Here is a 19,878-nt window from a genome sequence, read left to right as displayed (position 1 = left end):
TGGGAGTGCATGTCTCACCCCTGAGAAGATCAAGGCTGTTGAAGTTTTGAGTGGCTATATCAGAGTATTCTCTGCATGCGTTTGTTGAATTGTAGTCTGCTCATTGGGCATTCCCTCCACCTGCAGGTAAGGCTTAAGACAGCTGTTGCTTCCCTTGGGGTTTGTAAGGCGATGCAAAACCTGTGCTACCCAGAGTCCTTGTTCACATTACAAATACCTTTAATTTGTTTTCACTTCTGTTTGAATGTTAACGGAAATAGTGCAAAAGAGGCTCTGGGGTGGTGTAATGGTTTGAGTGTTGGAATGTAACCTAGGAAACCAGGGTTTGAATCTCTTTTCAACCATGAAGCTCACTGGGTGACCTTGGGCCAGTCGCCGTCTCTCAGCCTAACCTACTTCACAGGAATGTTGTGAGGATAAACTGGGGATGAGAACGCTTTGGGAGAAAAGGTGGTATATAAATGTAATAAGCAAGTAAGCAAGTTTGTTTTCATGACTGACCTGACCATAAACCAGAGAGAATTCATTCCCTCACACAATGTATTGTGGGCAGGGTGGGGAGCAAATTAAAGGGAAACTTGTACCATTTTGGTGGCACCTATGGTATGGGAAAGAAGGAAGGAGCAGGATCACACAACTTTAGTGAGAGGAAAATGAGCAGATGAAGAACCTACCCATTTGACAGTGACATAAAAACCCCATACATATGCTCTGCAGAAGAAGGAAAATCATTACCCCGTTTCTCTCTCCTCACCTCTTTCTTCCCCCCTCAACCTCACAATGCCTGTGATAGCAATGTCTCCCCCCAAATGTAACTGACCTATAGATAGGACTCTATGAACTGAAAACAGAGATGTTACATGCAGTACTATTTTCCTAGAAAAAGAAGTGCCAGAATTCACTATGAACGGCTCCCTTGTTCTTTTGTAATGGCAATGGCATTGGCGCCCACCAGAGAGGTGCCAGAATGGAGTTACGCTAAATTCTAGCTGAAAAAAAGCTCTGGTTATATGTACCTTTGTTATCCATGAAAATCTTTCAATCAAAACAATTTTAAAAAATATTTAGTGAGGGGATTGGGCCTGCTGTTTTCTCTTATAATCATTAGGGATAAAGGGCACTTCCAGACTGTTGCTATTTTCAGGTGAGATTCAATTACATACTGGCAAATTCAGGCTGTACAATTATAGTTAATTGGGAGGTCTTACACAATCTGCTTCAGCCCCCCAATTTTGCAGTAAGGAAAGTGATGAGGAAATGTACTGTAAAATGTGGGATAACATTTGCTTTTGACACAACCTCAAGCTTATCCGCATCAGAACAAAATGTGGACCCAATGTTATCCTGGACGTTTCTCCTTTTAAATGCAGAGCTTTTCCTATTCTGACTTTACAGTGATTCAGTAAAAACATATTTAAAGTGTGGGAAGGTCTGGGGGGAAATTGAGATGGTGAGTATATTGTGTGGATGCCTCTTCATTAATGGGGAGACAGTTCAGTATGAATAAACATCTTCCCAAAGTACTTACAGTCTGTGCACATGTATTTGAAATACATCACGCACATCAGATTGGCACGACACTCTACCTAGGAGTGTCATTCTGTTGCCTACTCATATGGGCCTTCTGTGCAGGAAATGAAGTGGCCCTCTAAGGGGACTGAAGGGATTATTCACACGGCCATTGGGTTGTTTTCTTTTGTTTTCCTGCCTGGATCCAGTTGCACTCATGGTAAATGGGTTTTCTGACCTTGATCAGAATCTACACTGCCTCAAACCTTCAAAAATGGGTTGAATGGGGCACAGGGACACAACTCGCCTTGTAGCAAACTATTCAGATACCATATTTGTGAGGAGATTGGTTTCATTCTGGCAAAAACACTCTCTCACTCACTCACTCTCACACACTCCAGAGTAAAGTGGTTTAATGCAAGCAGAACAATTGTGTAAATTACGGTATAACCTGTGGCCCCCAAGATGTTATGACTACCATAATCCCTGACTATGCCCATCAGGGCAGGGGCTGATGGGGGAGCTGGAGTTCAACAAGAAGAAGAAGATGAAGAAGAAGATGATGATTAAATTAAATTTATATACTGCACTTCATCTGAGAATCACATGGCACTTTACACTATTTAAAATGATGGGGTGGCTAAAGGATGTCAGAATATGTAATTGACATTACGCAGCCGTGAGTCGGTTCTTTTACTCTTGCTTGGTTGCTTCTACAGAGAAACAATTATTATTGCCTCTCTAGCCCTGTTAGTCATGGTGGAGGGCTGGCTTGCTTTTTCTTTTTAAAAGATGGACACCTGTGGGGTTCCATGGAACTGTGGGGTGTTTGCATCTTATGCGTTCTGTGTCTTTAAAAAGCTTTCCTATTCACATTTGTGATACTTGGTAGAGCGAGGGCACCTGGTGTGACTCTGAAGCTGACCTTTGTGCGCTGTTAATACTCTGAAGGCACATCTCCCCTGAAACTACAGTTCTCCTTACACCTTGCTGCAATAGTAAAAGGCATGGAACTATTGTTCAATCTATGGTGGTGGTCATGCTGCTATTATTATCAACGGATTACACAGTGCTTTGTATGTGCAAAGAATTTTGTAGTCTTCATCTGTTTTGCCTTCTCAACATATTTGCGAGGTGAGTTGCAATTATTCCCAGATGGAAAAAACTGAGGTTTGGGGACAGGGGGGTGGGGCAGGAGCGTCTTTGCCAAAGGCCGCTTAGCTTTTCTGTGACTGAGCAGGGATTTGAGCTGGTGTCTTTATTCCTCCTCCCTAACCACTAGACCACACAGGTTTTTTGCCTACTACTCTGTGGCTGTGACTTTCAACCTTTCCATATGTAGGAGTGTCAGCATGGGGTCTTCTCTCAGTTCTTTTTTGACTTATTTGATATTCTTCCCTGCTCTATTTGAAATTATAAATCTTTGCTGTTTCCATCTTTCCCCTTCCGCCACCTTATTTTCTCCCTTTCTGCCCCACTATTTCCTTTTTGTATCTGTGGCCAATGGCGCATTGGTCAGGTCACAAAACTCCACAGCTGAAGATCAGTGTCCTATGAGATCCCAGAGATACAGAGGATATCTATTCTATTCTGAGTTTTCATCCCTCTCTGAGGAGAAAAAGGGCTACTGCTGATTATGCATTTTAATTCATTTAAATGCATGCAAATTTAAAATGACACACTGTTTTGCAAGGAGGCAGAGCTGAAAAGAATGGTGTTTTAAAAATCCTTGCTTAGTAACTCCCTAATTCTGTGGGTGGGTTGTCTGGTCTATGTAGTGCAATGGATTAAGGATATTCTGATTAAAAGACGGCTGACAATCTTATAGTGAAATTTTGGCATATATGGTGAAGACAGACACAATAGAAAACAAAGATTTGTGAATTCCTCAGCTGTGGGGGCAAGTCCAGCTTCCACCAGGCTTTACAATTTGAACTACTGTATAAAAGATATATATCAGTATAACAATTGCTGTTTCAGCCATCTATCTCTCCCCCCTTCCATTTATATGTTCATCTGTAATTTCATGCTTAAACATCATATTTCTGTGATAGTATTTAAATTGATATGTTAAAAACAATTGTACTAAATCACTATAAACCAGGCATAGGGAACAGGGGGTGTTTTGTGATATTGTAGGTCAATCAGTACAATCCACAGCTGGCTTCTGCTGTAAAAAGTTGCTCCCCTTGAGTTTAGAACTTAATGTGCTGAGCCTGCTTGCAGATTGGTTCCATTGCTGTGCAAATGTTACACCTATAGAACAGTTATTGTTTCACTTGCTGAAGGTGTGTCCAAAACAGCATAGTCTGCAGCAAAAGAAGAAGGAAAAATGAATTGCAGGTGTAATCCACATCATACCTTTTGATCTATTTGAATGCCACTTCCTTTTGTTGTTATTGCTGTTTACACATTTATTTATTTTTGTACAGTTGACCTGGGAAGAATGGTAACACTGTTCTCCCCCCCCCCCCGGTCATTTTTCATCCCTCTCTTCTGTGATCAGAGTGTTCTTCTATTTATTTATTTTTAAGAGATGATTACACCCATTCAGTGCCAGATCCACCTTTTTGTGTGTGTTTGCTTTGGCAAGATGCTCTTCTGAGGCTCCCTTCCAACAGAGAGAGGATGTGTAGGAAATGTGGATTTGTACTGGTACACTGAGAGAACACCTCCACTACAGACTTAATTAAAGAGATTTAAAAGAAATTCCCTAGGAAGTAAATTTGTGAGTGGGACTAGGAATCTCAGTAGCATCACTAAAATACAGTTCCCAGGATTCTTGGGGGGAAGCCAAAGATGCTTAAAATGCTATACAACTAATAAAATTTTGTAATGTAAATATGTTCTGAGGGACAAAAGGGACATGAAACAGGGCAGGAGTGGTGGGTTTGGACGCACCCCAAGGAGTTATAAGCCTGCCCCTTTGCTCTCAAGCGGTTGCCTCAAATTGAGTCACACCAATGGTCCATCTGGCCCAGTATTGTCTGCTGTGACTGGTAATCACTGTCAAGATTTCAGACAAGGAGGTTTTCCCAGTCCTGTCTTCTGGGGATTGAAGTTGCCTGTGATGCAGATGCTGTTCCACTGAGCTGCCTCTCACATTGCTAGGCTTGTCATACCAGTTTTTACCACACACCCTCATACACGGTTTCCCTTATCCTCACAGCTACTCTTCATAGAATCATAGAGTTGGAAGAGACCACAAGGGCCATCGAGTCCAACCCCCTGCCAAGCAGGAAACACCATCAGAGCACTCCTGACATATGGTTGTCAAGCCTCTGCTTAAAGACCTCCAAAGAAGGAGACTCCACCACACTCCTTGGCAGCAAATTCCACTGTCGAACAGCTCTTACTGTCAGGAAGTTCTTCCTAATGTTTAGGTGGAATCTTCTTTCTTGTAGTTTGGATCCATTGCTCCGTGTCCGCTTCTCTGGAGCAGCAGAAAACAACCTTTCTCCCTCCTCTATGTGACATCCTTTTATATATTTGAACATGGCTATCATATCACCCCTTAACCTCCTCTTCTCCAGGCTAAACATGCCTAGCTCATGTACTCTTGCTGTTTGACACATGACCATAGCTCAGTGTAACGGCTCATCTAGACTTCCTTTTGTGTCATGTTTCTAGGCACAGGCCTGCACTTTAAAGCTCAGTGTCTGAGCCCTAGACACCCCCCCTTTGCCACTGCGGTAAAACCTGAACGGCCATTTGTTCAAATTCAGCGTTAAAGGTAAAAGTAAAGGACCCCTGATGGTTAAGTCCAGTCGCAGATGACTCTGGGGTTGCGGCGCTCATCTCACTTTACAGGCCGAGAGAGCCAGCGTTTGTCCGCAGACAGTTTTTTCCAGGTCATGTGGCCAGCATGACTAAGCCGCTTCTGGCACAATGGAACACTGAAACCAGAGCAGCGCACAGAAATGCCGTTTACCTTCCCGCTGGAGCGGTACCTATTTATTTACTTGCACTTTTGGGCATGCTTTCGAGCTGCTAGGTTGGCAGGAGCTGGGACTGAGCAACGGGAGCTCACCCCTTCTGATCGGCAAGCCCAAAAGCCTCAGTGGTTTAGACCACAGCGCCACCCGCGTCCCAGTTCAGCGTTAAAGAGCAAAGAAAAAAGCACTTTGACACAGACCAGGAGAGCCCAGTGTGAGGCAAAAGATAAATGTGGGTGAGCCCATGGAGAATATGCTGTTTAAACATCATGGCATCTTCATTTTAAGAGAATTTCAGGCAGCAGAACTTGGAAATGCCCTCCTCTGCCCAAGAACTTGGAGAAGAATCTGCGTCTGAAAGACCTACTGGACTAGACAGGCCAAAGGTCTGACTCAGGGGTCTTCCAGATGGGTCTTTGTTGCAGGGTCAGTGCTGCTCATGCATGCAGCGTGGTGATGGTGAAGTTGGGGTCTTTTTTGGTAGCATCCACACAATACAAACAACATCAAATGCCAGCCTGTAATCTCCTGCCCTCTAATTTAATATGGATTTGCCCTTTCTGTGGAAATTCCAGCAAATTTTTAATAAATCAGTTGCCAGCTACATGTTTCCAACATCTGTTTATAATATTAAGTTCCTGTCCGGAAACACCAACACTCTGTATGTTCTGTAAGTGGGTCTTTTTCTGGGGCCCAATTCTTAGGTTGTCTCTGCAAATATCTAACCCGCTTGTCTGTTTTTCACTGTAATAATGCAAGATATTCCCTCCACCTCATTAAAATAAACATATCTAATGAGGAAAGTGATGGCATGGTCTTGCCAGCTGTGGGAGGGACCTTATGTTAATCTCTCCACTGTTTTCCCTGGAGTGAATCTTCAGACTTAGAGTTCCCTTTTCGTATCCTCTTGCTATCCTGGCTCTAGTGTGTGGCCTTGCCATCCATCAGTGCTGGGTTGTGTCTTCTCTCTTCACACCCCCTTTGCCCCATCCAATATGATATAAGAGTCTAGAGGGGGTGGGGAAGAATCTGCTTACCTGAGTTTCTTTTCACTTCTGGGGTATAAATGATTTTTTTCTGGCCATATTGCCTTTGGAGCATAGTTTGGGATGAGGCCTTGTCTTGGAGGTTCACACAGAATCATATAATTGAAAGGGACCATGAGGGCTAGTCCAGCATTGCTGCAGTTCAATTTTAATTGAAATTTGACAGAGATTGTAATTTTTTAATGATTCTTTGTATTTTTATTTATTTCATGAGCCACCCTGGGTTCTCTGGGAAGGGCAGAGATCCATCAGATTTCTTAAGGGGTTACTTGGATAGGAACTGGAGTTTCTGGCATGCAACTAGATTGACTGTTGCCCACGATCATTCATCACTTCTCCTCTCAGAAATGGCCCATGTGCCTGAGGCAGACAATCCAAATTATTCCCCACCCAGTGGTAAAAAAACAAAACAATGGACAATTTGCTTTTCTTTTATTGGTAGGTTAAAGTCTTCTGCCTGAGGCAAGTTGCCTCATTCTGTCTTATTTATATATGCTGTTTATATATTGACATTTCAGGCTGACCTCTCAAAGAATTGTACATAGAATCATAGTATTGTAGAGTTGGAAGGGATCTTGAGGGTCATCCAGTCCAACCCTCTGCAATGCAGGAATCTCAGTGGAAGCATCCATGACAGATGGACATCCAGGCTCTGCTAAAAACCTCCAAGGAAGGAGAGTCCACTGCCTTCTGAGATGTATACATACATTAAAACCAAGAAGGCAAAGGACTGCTTGCCTCAAATAAGCTGTCTTCTTTTTCTTCCCTCGGGGCAAGATAATGGTGAGAGTTAACAAAAATGAGGTAGGGTTGGCCTTTACCACTTCAGCTCATGCTGTTTTTATAATTGCTATTTATTTGTTTGTTTACTGTTTTTACAGTGCAATTCTCTACATGTTTACTAAGACCCATCGAGTTTCATGGGATTTAGAGTGGCCAGGTGTCCTACTTTATGAAAGCCAGTCTTCTCTTTTGAAGACCTCTCTTTAAAGGTGTCTTCTGTTTGAGGGCTGCCTGACCAAGTCTGTTTTACAGATAGAGCCATAACAAGGGAGAGCAGGGGCCCTGAATTTGCCCATCAAAAGCATCACCTGGTCAGCAGACTCAGAAGCTGAACAGATCACCTGGTGTCTTCCTCACTATGGTGAGATGTTCTGAACTCTAGTGAAATTTTAGCAATTACTGGTATTTCAAAATCTGCACCTGTACATAGAAAGAACCATGTGCAAATTTTATGTAAAATGATGTCCTCTTTTTCCCCCTTTTTGTGATGCAAATTATTTTTGGGGGGACTTCCTCTCAGAGAGGTGTGTATAGGGCTGCAGCCTTGGAGACTGATGATCTCTCACTGTATCTGTTCTGCCAGAGTTCTTGCACAGCATTTTAAGATACAGGAAGGAAAAGCTTTGCAAAACCAACAAGCCTGTTCCCTCCTCCCCCTAAACCAGTAGCAATTCTCCACACCAATCTTGTGAATCCCGCCCCTCCATGGGCATAGCCAAGGAGGGGTGGGGGACAGCTGCCGCCCATCAAGTAAATCAGTAAAAAATACTTGACTAACTGAGGTCCCCGCCCTATAAAGCCTGCCCCCTAACACAAATCCTGGCTACACCCATGCCTCCCCCTTCCTTTTTTATATTGGGTGCACACATCTCTTTTCCATGTTCAGTAACAGAAATAAAAGAAGCGGGTGGGAGCTCTGCAGGCAATTTCCCTGCTACCCTGGCAGCAGAAGCCTTGCAGCAAGACTGGCCACACACACACACACACACACACACACACACACACACCTTCTCCATTGTATAGTACTGGTTCTGGACACTGTTACTCCAGTCTTTAGAATGAAATACATTTCTTTCATGATCTGAGTAGAAACACCTTATGGTGGCAAGGAGATTAAAGAGCTTTAAGAATATACCAGTCTGCACAATGTCTTCTTGAGTATGCACCCTTGGCGAATGCTTTCAAGAGGTTGTAGGAAGGAGGAGGATGGAGCATACAGTGAGAGCTTGAGATAAAATAATTATTCTTGATTTCATTACTGGGGGGAAAGGGCGCAATCCACATGGCACTCCTTCTGTATGCCTATGCATTTCCATGAACTTCCGCAGCAGAACCTTCCAGTGAATTGGGCCCTGCATTAAATTGCAAACCTGCATACTTTGGAGGGGATATGGTTTAGAAAATACAGGCCCGCCTGCCATTAAAGCTGCAGTTTCCCAGAGGCATAAAGTTGACATTTTGTGGTTTTTAAGAATTTTAAGATAAAAATCTCATATCTTAATCATAATGTTTTCAGCAGTCTGGGATTGATGATCTAAGAGCTGACTGGATAGCTACATTCATGTTGCCAGATGTCCCTCATATTAGATTAATGCCTCTTATTCTTGAATACAGTGGTACCTTGGTTTTCGAACGTATCCGTTGATGAACATTTCGGTTTTCAAACGCCGTAAACCCGGAAGTAAATGCTTTGGTTTCTGAACGTGCTTTGGAAGTCGAACCAGAAATGCGGCTTCTGTATTGAGTTTTCCGTATTAAGTTTTCCATTTTGAGGCTTCCGTACTGAGATTTCAGTTTTTGAACGTTTCAGAACTCAATCGGTCTTCTGGAACGGATTACATTCGAAAACTGAGGTACCACTGTATTATAATCCCCTGGAACAAAATGGAAGTGCCTTAACATTTGTCCAGAAAGTAGCGATAGAATCTCTTGTCACCATTCACCTAGTGTTCTTGGTTTACTCTTGTATCTTACAAGCTGGAATGGAGGAAAGTGTCCTGTGGAAAGGGTATGCATTTCCCCTTGGAATCTCCCATCTCCAGTAGAAACCCTGTAGTACTGTTGTTGTTGTCTAGTCATTTAGTTGTGTCCAACTCTTCAGGTATTCCATATTTGAATGGCTGAGGCTCATGAAGCTAATGTCAGAGCCATGTCAGAGCAGGCCAAAGGCCCATCTTGTCCAGCACTCTGTTCTCGCAGTGGTCAACCAGATGGCCGTAAGAAGCCCACAAGCAGAATCTGAGCACATCACCACTCTTCCGACTTGTGGTTCCTAGCAACACAGGTACTCAGAGACTGTACAGAATCACAAAATTGTAGAGTTGGAAGGAAGCACGTGGGTCATGTAGTCTAACCTCCTGCAATGCAGGAATTTTTTTTGCCCAACATAGGGCTCAAACCCACACTCCTGAGATTAAGAGTCTCGTGCTGCACCAACTGAGCATACTGCCTCCAACACTGGCTAGTAGCCACTGATAGCTTTCTCTTCCACAAATTTGTCAAGAGGCAAAGGAACTTCTCTCTGTAAAATGTGGCAAATGGATTTAATGGGTCCTGCATCCTGTTCCCACAGTGGCATCCAGATACCTTTGGGAAACCCAGAACCGAGCAGGGCATGAGCCCAAAGCCCTCTCCTGATGTTGTTCTCCACCACACTGCCTCCGATACTAGTCTAGTACACAGCCATTGTGGCTACTATCCATGAACAGCTTCAGCCACCAATGAATTTGTCAAAGATTCATGGAGGAGTTCTCAAGTCCATAAGTTATTTTGTCCTATAAGACAGACGCTTGGAAATCACACCCAATAAGTAAGAAGGCCCTGCTGTCCAATCCCAGTTATGGTCTTGGTTTGTTATGGAGCAGGCGAAAGGAGAGACAGAAAGACCCTTTCCACATGCTTACGAGTTTTTCTGTTCCATTATTTCACTTGTTCTAGGGGCTGAGCCTGATGCTGAAAAATGGGCTCTGGAGCCTTCCATACTCAGCTCTGGGCTCAGAGTAAGCCCATCTCAGAACCCTCCCTGGGTGCAGTTTTTGATACTGACTGAAAATAGAATGTGGAAAAATTTCCCCGCTGGGTGGTTGTACTGCCTGAGGGAACTGTTGTCTTTAGAAATCCCTGAAAAATTGGTGCTGAATAGAGGGAGAAAATGTGTTTTTAAAATAATAATAAAAAAGCCTTTGAGTTCTGAGGCTCTCCTTCCCCCCCACGTGGCTCCACCCACCAGCACATTCAACTCCTGAAAAACAGATGGTGGATGGCGCAGCCAGAGCTATGCAGGCCTTGCCAAGGAACGTGCCGTGCACATTCCTCCTCCGCCAATATTAGGCTCTTGCCCCATCGGCGCCCATGGAACTAGGGGGTGGAGGTGGGGAGGGAAAGCAGCAGAGGGACATTAGCTTGGTTAGCAGGCAGCTAAGGGCGGCCTTCTCTTGTGGCACAAATCTTGTCTGAACATGGCCATTTACCCCTTGTTTGCTATATTTCAGAGTGTGTGATGCTCCTGTGATACTTCTAGCCAATTTTTTTTTTTAGAGAGGCCAGCAAGAATCAGATTGCAGGAGATGGTGCCTTTACAGACAACTTGTACAAACAGTTGTGACTTGTTGAGCTCAGCACCCCCTTTACACACACTAGTCACATATTGTGCCCAAATATGTAGCAACTTGTTCTTTTTTTTATAATGCTAGGCCTGGTCAAGGTTAGTGCTGGCATTAGACAGGGTAAGCCTGAGGTGGGGAGCTATTTAATGGTGAAAAAGCAGCTAATGTTGTTGATGATTTAGTGTATTATTTATTTTTATCACAGTGCAGAGTGCCATTTGGACTTTCTGCCTCAGGCACCAAAATATCTTGAGCTTCTGGAGGACTGCCTTTGGCTTGATGAGCTCCTGAAGTTCTGCAAGCCTGAATTACATTTGCCCCAAGGTCACTGGGTGTCTCAAGGTGCTAGCTGTAAACAAAGCTCTCTTATAGTTGTGGGCTGGACTCGCACAGGAATCTTAGGGATAGTGTCCTCCACTGCACCTGAGAACAGCAGACACAGCTCTGGCCTCTGACGAAAGAGTACTCTCAGGTGGCTGACACCAATGCCTGGAGCATCTTCTACCTGAGATGGTCAGCTCTGTCTGCCTAATGTTAGGGCTGGTCTTCCCACATCCTGTGGTCCCACACTGCCTAATCCACCCCGGTAATTAAAAACAAATAAAGAAAAAGCATAGACATAGCTGTGCTGTGCAACTTTTGACCTGGTTCTTATGTAATTCTGAGCTGAATTATGGTGTACTATGAATGCAATAAAATAAAAAAAATTCCTTCCAGTAGCACCTTAGAGACCAACTAAGTTTGTTATTGGTATGAGCTTTCGTGTGCATGCACACTTACTGGAAGGAATTTTTAAAATTTTGTTTCGACTACAGCAGACCAACACAGCTACAGCAGACCAACACAGTTACCTGTAACTATGAGTGCAATAGTGTGCAGATACTCAGAGAGGAGATGGCAGCTAATTTACTCTTCTTCCAGTCTTTCTGTTGCAGTGCTGCTGTGACCTAAGCCATGGTTTGGCTTAGTGTGGTTTTCAATCCCCAGCTCAGTGTTTGTTCCACAAGCTGTAACTGTTTGTTTGTTTGTTTGTTTGCTTGTTTGCTTGCTTGCTTGTTTTCCCATCTGACTGGGTTACCCCAGCCACTCTAGGCGGTCTCCAACAAATTAAAACACAATAAGACACCAAACATTAAAAACTTCCATGAATGAAGGTTTGTTCTATGGCTTACTGCTCACGGTTTGTCTTGGAGACAAACCACGAGCCCCAATTCAGACAACACACTAAATCATGGCTTCACTCATAGCAGCAAGAGTACCAGAGGGAGGAGCAACACGGCAGCAATCTCACTGGGAGGCTACAGAGTTTAAACTAAGCCATGGGTTGGCTGGGTGTTATGTGCTAACTGGGCCCATGTATAACATGTAGTTTGAGCCTTTGTTTGGGGGCTTTGTTTTCTATTGTGTTTTTACTATTTTTTGTTGGGAGCTGCCCAGTGTCGCCGGGGCAACCCAGTCAGATGGGAAGAATTGTTTGTTTGTTTGTGTTGTTGTTTAGTTGTTTAGTCGTGTCTGCCTCTTCGTGACCCCCTGGACCAGAGCACACCAGGCACTCCTGTCTTCCACTGCCTCCCGCAGTTTGGTCAGACTCATGTTTGTAGCTTCGAGAACTACTGTTTGTTTGTACCTCCTCCAAAATACTGCATGTGCTACACACCAACATGAGCTGTGAATTAAGTTTAGCTGTGATAGATCCAATTTTGAGAAAGAAGTAGTTAAACCTCTAGTGCTCTAGTTGAGAGTACAGAGAGTGGCTACACATACTCTTTCCAGATGTCATTTTAGACTGCCGGCATGCTTGGGTCTTGTGTTAGCTAGTCTTTTTGATATTTTCTTAAAGAACCTGGAACTAGAGATTGTGTGCGTGCAATAAACAAGCAGGATGAGGCTGGGCGGAGGTCTAGAGTCTCATCCCTACTCAGGTGCTTGGTCTGTTTCTGGGCTGACCTGCCTCAGGTTGTAGATGGGGGGAGTCTTGGGTGACTAAATGCTCCTGCAGACAAAATAATTTTCTCCACATAGATTTTTCTTTTTTTAAACTATCTCCACATAGAAATTTGGAGTGTTGGAGTGGTGTTGGTGATGGAGAGTAGCTTTCTGCGTGGTGGGATTTTTTTATGTGGAGGAGTATTCAATCCATATGACCTCTCATCTGCAGTCTGAAGCACTTTAGCCCAGATGCAGGTTTGCCACCTGAGTGGGAAGTTGGCCTAAGACTTTGGGAGAATGAGGTAGCAGGCTGCAGAGAAGGCATTGTTTGCTGCACTTTGCAGGTGCTAATTGGTTATTTTTAAGCCTAGCAATTGGTCCTAGCAATGTCATAGACATATGTACTGCTGGCCAGTTGCCATAGCGACATCCCTCACACTGTCATGTCAGTTTCCAAGGTGGGGTCAGGTGCCTGTGGCTTGACACATCTTGGGTTCCTGATGCAGGCAGTTATTTCAGGAGGTGGTGTCATCCCGCTGCATTGCATTATTGCCTCCTGCTGGGCGCTTGCTAGGCTGTTCCTGCAGAGTTCCTCTGGGGAGCATGGCTGCCCTTTCCTCACCCGTGCCTGCTGCCTGCTTCGCTTACACAGACATCTTTCTGCACTTGCCCACCTGCATGCATCCATGCCCATCTTTCTAGGCACATGGGGCCACTTCACAAGACTATACAGAAAATAGGCTAAAGACAAACTTCTGCTGTTGAAGTTAAGCAGATCTGGCCCTCTTAAGTTAGTTAGATGGGACACTGACTTGGACCCACATCTGAGCCACTACTACATATGATAAGAGGGTTAGTTTGCATCTTCCTGTTGATCATTTCATGACTGCAACATCAAGTTGTTGATTTGCATGTGCAAACAGGCAATCTCAGACCCATCAGAACATTACTGGCAACATTCATGGAAGTTCATTCACAAATTCGGTACGGTTAAGTGAGAGAGTCTCTGAGTAGGACCAGGGAGACCCGGGTTCAGATCTTTCCTTGCCCATGCAGCCTACTGGGTGATCTCCTCTCTCAACCTGACCTATCTCAACAGGGTTGTTGTGAGGCTAAGATGGAAAGAAGAGAAGTGTATACAAAAGTATATGCACTCCTGGTGGCAGGGTGGGATCAAAGTGTAATAAATGGATTAAGCTGCCAGTCATCAGTGCCTGGGTTGTGTGTGTGCGCGCACGTGCGCAACACTCATTTTTCTTAAATCTGATGACTGGTAGTTGAATGTGGGAACTGATTCTGTATAAAAGCCTTGCATTGTGAGATGATGTTGTGAAATGAAAGTTTCATCTGTGCATAGTGTTTCTGTGACGGTCCCATTCACAAGTAGCTCGTTGATGGGGCAACTGCCAAATAATTACTAAATTGTACCCCAAGCATATAATAATGAAGTGTAGAGAAATGCCAAGTGGGGCACATGCATATGTGAAGTAGGTATAACCTCTTTGGAGGAAGAGCAAAGTGTCTGCATGATGTTAAACTGTAAGTAGGTATCTTGAGATGTGAGCTGCTTGAATCTGCTGTCATAGATCTGTATGCCTGTGTTGTGTTTCTCCAGCTTACACCGCCATTTTCTAATACAATTGCTTTCCTCTCACCAAATTTTTAAGGCCATTTGCTATGTTTATCACAGCTTTCAAGTGAACATAACCCTGCAATTTCCAGCTTTTCATTCTAAATGTTGAGATTGGGCATTACCATTTTCTAACAGCGCTGGAGTGACACTAATATATATTTTTGACCACTTCCAAACTGTGTTGACGTTGTTCCAACTGAGTTTGCAAAGGAGATGGATGCAGAGCTGACCTCGTAGCCTGATCAGGCATCATGTGTATAAGAACCCAAAAGGCCATGCCCCATAACAGTGCAGGTGTGGAGCTTAGCAAAGTTTAGCGATGTTCAGTTGCAACAAGGGGAGCGCAAGGTGATGTCTTCTTAATAAAGTGTTAATGGCTCTGAAGGAGGTAAGGTTAGCTGCTGAAGGAGCCATGTGGGGTTTTGCCCTGTGAATAGTGGTGAATTGAGAGAAGCGGAAACCACCCACCTACTTCCCATGTGCATTCCAATAGGTCTCTGTTCTACAAAGTGGAGAAATTCATTTTCGCGGGGTGGAGGGTGGGAACCATCAAAAGTGATGTAATTCTGTTCACTTCTGTACTCACTTTGAATGCTCACACTGATAGGGCAGAGGCTGTAAGCTCCAGCAGCTATTTGAAAATGCAGAGCAGATCTCACAGGCCAGGGCTACGATCTGGAGAGGCACACAGTACAGCAATCTTGCGGGGGGGGGAGGGGTTGTATTGGATTGTTTGCTTGATTTTGTTCTAGTTTTTATCATGTATTTGTGCTTTTATATTGTATTTATTTGTTGTGAACTGCTCCGAGATCTGTGGATGAAGGGCAGTATGCATATTTAATAAATAATAATTTGCTGAAGCTAAGGGGGTCTGGGTCTGATCAGTGCCTTGATTTAGAAATACCAGGGGCTTGAATCTGGGAGTTTCTGCCTGCAAATAATGTGTTTTCATCACTGAGCTCTGGCCTGCTCCTTCTAACACCTTAGATTTCAGGTGGAGCAGTTCAGGTCAATGGGGCCCTCCAAGCCTCTCTAATGCAGCCCTCAGGACTCCCCCCAGGCCACACTTGCCCCGTGTCCTCCTGTGGACCCTCTTCAGTTGCTTTTGCATGTCCAGAATTGTCAGGATGCTGTCAGCAGCTCCCAGCTGGTTGCCCAGGAAAGTATAAGATAAGAAAAAGTTTCTTACAGTCCTTTTTTATTTCAGTCTTTACAGAGAGAGGCTATAGAAGCCAGCTCTTGGTTAATGGCATTGTCCCAAGTGAATGAGGTGTACTCATTCATCATCATCATCACCTCCCCTACGGGTGCTGCTACGTGCCCTCTGTCTTTGAGCTCTTTGCTCTCCTACTTTTAAGGCTCAGCGGGTTCTGGGAGATGGAGGGTCTGGAATGTTTTCAATGATATGTCAGCCAGGTGTTGTTCTGGCTCTCACACGGTTTCCCCCTCATCTGCTTCTGAGCTGTGACCTCCCTCAAACCCCTGTCTATCTTGTCTTCCTCCTCCTCCATGTGTGTGGCCAGCTCCACTATTCCTCCTCCGCCCAGCCCCTGACAGAATGTGCCACTGAACTGTAATGACAACCAGGCTTGCCTGGTTGGAGTGAGATGGGTATGGAGAGTGTAGCTTACTCTGCAAAGTTAAGAGTTGCATCCATTCCTCTACCCAGGTTTTGCCTCTTGCACGTTGCCCTTGAGAGGATGCCTGTGAGGGCTGCAAAGTGTTCCGTTCCTGCCTTGTGCATGCATTTGAGTGACCTTTTCTTAAATTGGGAGGAAGGGTTTCCAGACCAAAGGGTGTGCCTTCCTCCGGGAAGCCTCGAGACCAGCCTCTTTCCCCTTTAGGAAGCAAGCACGGCCTCTGCGCCTCCAGATTTGTGTGTGCTTTGAGAAGGTCACAAAATCAGTCCATGTACTCACTGGTTGTGCCTGTCCTCTCCCTGCAGATCCTTACTCCATCGCAGGCAGCGATGGCAGCATCTCTGCCTCCGTGGCTTCCATCCAGCCACAGGCATCCAGCAGCTCGGCTCCCAGCTCCCCCGCCTCCCGCCACTCGGTCAGCACCCTCAAGAAATGGCTGACCAACCCCGTGCGCAAGCTAAGTGCCGGCGGGCTACCTCGGGGCGAACGCCCACTCAGGAAACAAGAGGGCCGGGCTCGGCGGCACGGGCGCCAGGAAGATCGCAAGAGCATCGACTTGGGCCTTCTGGGGCAAGCAGAGGGGCCCTTTGCTGTCCCGCCGCAGGAGTCGGTAGGCACGGTGAGAGCAGAGAAATAGTTGTCTTGCCATGAGCTAGAAGCTGTCTTGTTTTCCCTTCTGGACTAGCTAGCCACAAGCCCCCTGCAGATGAGTTTAGGCAACTGAGACAGAAACATGCCAGAAGCAGGGGGGCTAACATCCTACGCAGGTATGCCCATAGAGCAGTGTCCACCAGCTTCCACCAAACTAGCCATGCTGTCTGATGGGAGTGGCAGGCAAAAACATCTGGAGGGTGTGCTGGGTTGGCAGAGGCTGTTGCAAAGCAAACAGAGCACCTCTCTGTGGTGCAGCGGGTCAGTGTCTCTGGCCATTAACCAGAAGGTTTGTGGTTCGAGCCCACCCAGGGCTGTGGGCAGGTTTCCTGCATTGCAGGGGGCTGGACCAGATGACCTTTGTGCTGCCTTCCAGCTCTACAATTCTATGGTATCAGTAAGCCAAGCCACGTGATGTAAGAGAAGACCACCACCAACCCCCCTCCATAATCTGCCCAAAGCAGCAAGGGGGAGGAAAATTGCAAGGCCAAATGTGGTAATTGGTGAAATCCTGAACACGAGCAGAACTCATTGACGACACCCATCACTGAATTGTCCCAAGGAATATGTAAAATGACAGATCTCTGCGCCATCCAGCATTCTTGCTTCATTGCAGCTTTTCTTTATGTGCGCAAGAAGTTTGGAAAAATAAACCTCTAATATATTGTGTGTCTGTGTGAAGGAGAGGTGTGGGTTTCTCCTTTCTCATCCTAGCAGGTAACTACTGAAGCACCAGAGCTATAGTACTTTCCCCTGCATGAATCTCCCCTGGTTACTAATTCTCCTCTGCAATTTCAATCCAGTTCTCTTCACCCCTCTCCTGCAGAGAGGTCGCTGAATTTCATTTTAATATGGAACCAGGCTGGGGAATGTGGAGGTCTGTCCTGTAAAGCTTGGTTGGCACTGTGTACCTAGCAGCAGCACTTAGCTCAGGCACTGCAAATCAGGGGTTGTCAACTTGGTGTCCCCTAGATAATGGGAGTTGTAGTGCACAACATCTGGATGGCACCACATTGACTAGCCCTGCTGTAGACAGGGGGAACAGGAGGGGGAGCCAAAGGTCCATAGTGCCTATAAGACCCTTTGCTGTTTGTGGGCTGAAAAAACAATCTCTCTTCCGCTCCCCCATTTTGTAAGTTGCTCATCTCTGTGCTGTGATAGAGGATGTGGGTGTCCTCTGACATACTGTATCTTTGAAGCACATCCTTTCCCCCAAAGAATTCTGGGCAGTGTAGTTTGCCTCTTGCAGAGTTGCCGTTCCCAGCAACCCTGAACAACCTACAGTTTTGAGGGAAAGAACGTGCTTCAAATATAAAGGTTTTGTGTGTGTCGCAGCCACAGCCTGATTTCTTTCCTGACACCAGATGGGGAAAAAACAAAAAATGTTTCTAGGCCCATCTGAAAGTGCTTTCTAGTGATATTCTCATCCAAAACAATAAATTAATCCAAAGGATTGCCTTTTCAAATACAAGCCTACCAGTTTAAGGAGATCTTAAACGGAAGTTATCTTGTGCGTCCCAACAGTCCCTGAAATATCTGGTTGGAAGCAAGGTGAGGGCCTTTCTGGTAGCTGCACCCAAGCTTTGGAAATTCCTAAGGGAAGCCTGCCTGAACACCTTATTTTGTCTCCCCCTCCCAGTATAAATTCCATTTTTAACCCTTTTGTTAAGGGTTTAATTTTGTTGGAAGCTGGTTCGTTTTTATCAGGTTCCTTTGGGTGACATTTAGAAATCTCTGCTTCTGTTGGGGTTTTCTTTGGGGGGGGTAGATTTTTAAGGTGTTGGTTTTTTATTTCGTTGTTTTACCTGATAGTTATTGGACTCTTTTTGAGCAAAGTGAGGATATAAATCAGAACACCCATATGCAAACCCTAAACACCCTATTTTCCCCCTTTTTGACAAAAATTGTCTAAGTTTACATGACTGGTGCATGTTCCATTTCCTTGTTCTCACCCCCCATTGTGCCTTTTTGCTTTAAAACCAAACACCATTGAGATACTTAAAATCCCAAATAATGGAAAGAGAATAGATGGTGCATAATTAAGCAGTTGCACTTGATTTACATAATTCTGATTGAAGGATTTAAGTATCCCAGTGGGAAATTTTGGATTTTTAAAGAATACTGGAGGAGGCAGAATAAACACTCCTGATTACTCTTAAAGGCTAATATTGCTTTATTCTTGCTGCATTAGGGTCAAACTACCTGAGTGGAGGGTTTAACCCCTCCCATGCCTCTGCCAGGACATTTTGCCCCTCTGCAGGGCTTACTTCAAGCTGTCAAACGCAGCGGGGGGGTTGGAATAAATTAAAAATGGTCAGGGAGGGGCATTTACAGGGGTTAATTGGTGGTTAGGGGAAAACATGCCTTGCCCACCCACCAGCTGTCCCCTGCCGATTTCCCTACCCCTGTATATGGGCAAAGGAAAACACTGAATAATAATAATAATAATAATAATTATACCCCGCCTTTCTGGCTGGGTTTCCCCAGACACTCCGAGTGGCTTTCAACAAAATATTAAAATACAATAGTCTTTCAAACATTAAAAGCTTCCCTGAACATGGCTGCCTTCATATGTCTTCTAAAAGTCTAGTAGTTGTTTTTCTCTTTGACATCTGGTGGGAGGGCGTTCCACAGGGCTGGTGCCACTACTGAGAAGGCCCTCTGCTTGGTTCCCTGAAACTTGGCTTCTCACAACAAGGGAACAGCCAGAAGGCCCTCGGTGCTGGACCTCAGTGTCCAGGCAGAAGAATGGGGGTGGAGACGCTTCTTCAGGTATACTGGACCGAGACCGTTTAGGGCTTTAAAGGTCAGCACCAATACTTAGAATTGTGCTTGGAAACTTACTGGGAGCCAATGTAGGTCTTTCAAAACCGGTGTTATGTGGTCTCAGCAGCTGCTCCCAGTCACCAGTCTGGCTGCCGCATTCTGGATTAGTTGTAGTTTCCGGGTCACCTTCAAAGGTAGCCCCACATAGAGCGCATTGCAGTAGTCTAAGCAAGAGATAACTAGAGCATGCACCACTCTGGCGAGACAGTCTGCGGGCAGGTAGGGTCTCATCCTGCAAACCAGATGGAGCTGGTAAACAGCTGCCCTGGACACAGAACTGACCTGTACCTCCATGGATAGCTGCACAATTAGGATCCTTGT

The 19,878-nt window shown here is 45.1% G+C and overlaps 1 protein-coding gene across 12 annotated transcripts in view; it reads left to right on the top strand.

Annotated features, from left to right (window-relative positions):
• The window catches only part of ARHGEF25 (Rho guanine nucleotide exchange factor 25), a 70,070-nt gene that overhangs the window by 24,068 nt on the left and 26,124 nt on the right, over window positions 1-19,878 (top strand). For 10 of the 12 annotated variants that reach the window (XM_083599633.1, XM_083599637.1, XM_083599629.1 and 7 more), the window contains one exon: window positions 16,386-16,699. In XM_083599633.1, the coding sequence (XP_083455759.1) occupies window positions 16,386-16,699 (314 nt within the window). The remainder of the gene's footprint in view (window positions 1-16,385; window positions 16,700-19,878) is intronic. The other 2 variants (XM_083599634.1, XM_083599632.1) reach the window with 1 other exon arrangement.

This window comes from Podarcis filfolensis (assembly GCF_964270895.1).
Source record: "Podarcis filfolensis genome assembly, chromosome: 2".
In the NCBI taxonomy this organism is placed as follows: Eukaryota; Metazoa; Chordata; class Lepidosauria; order Squamata; family Lacertidae; genus Podarcis; species Podarcis filfolensis.
The sequence above is the reverse complement of the archived record's forward strand: the minus strand, read 5'-3'. Positions and strand labels throughout refer to the sequence as shown.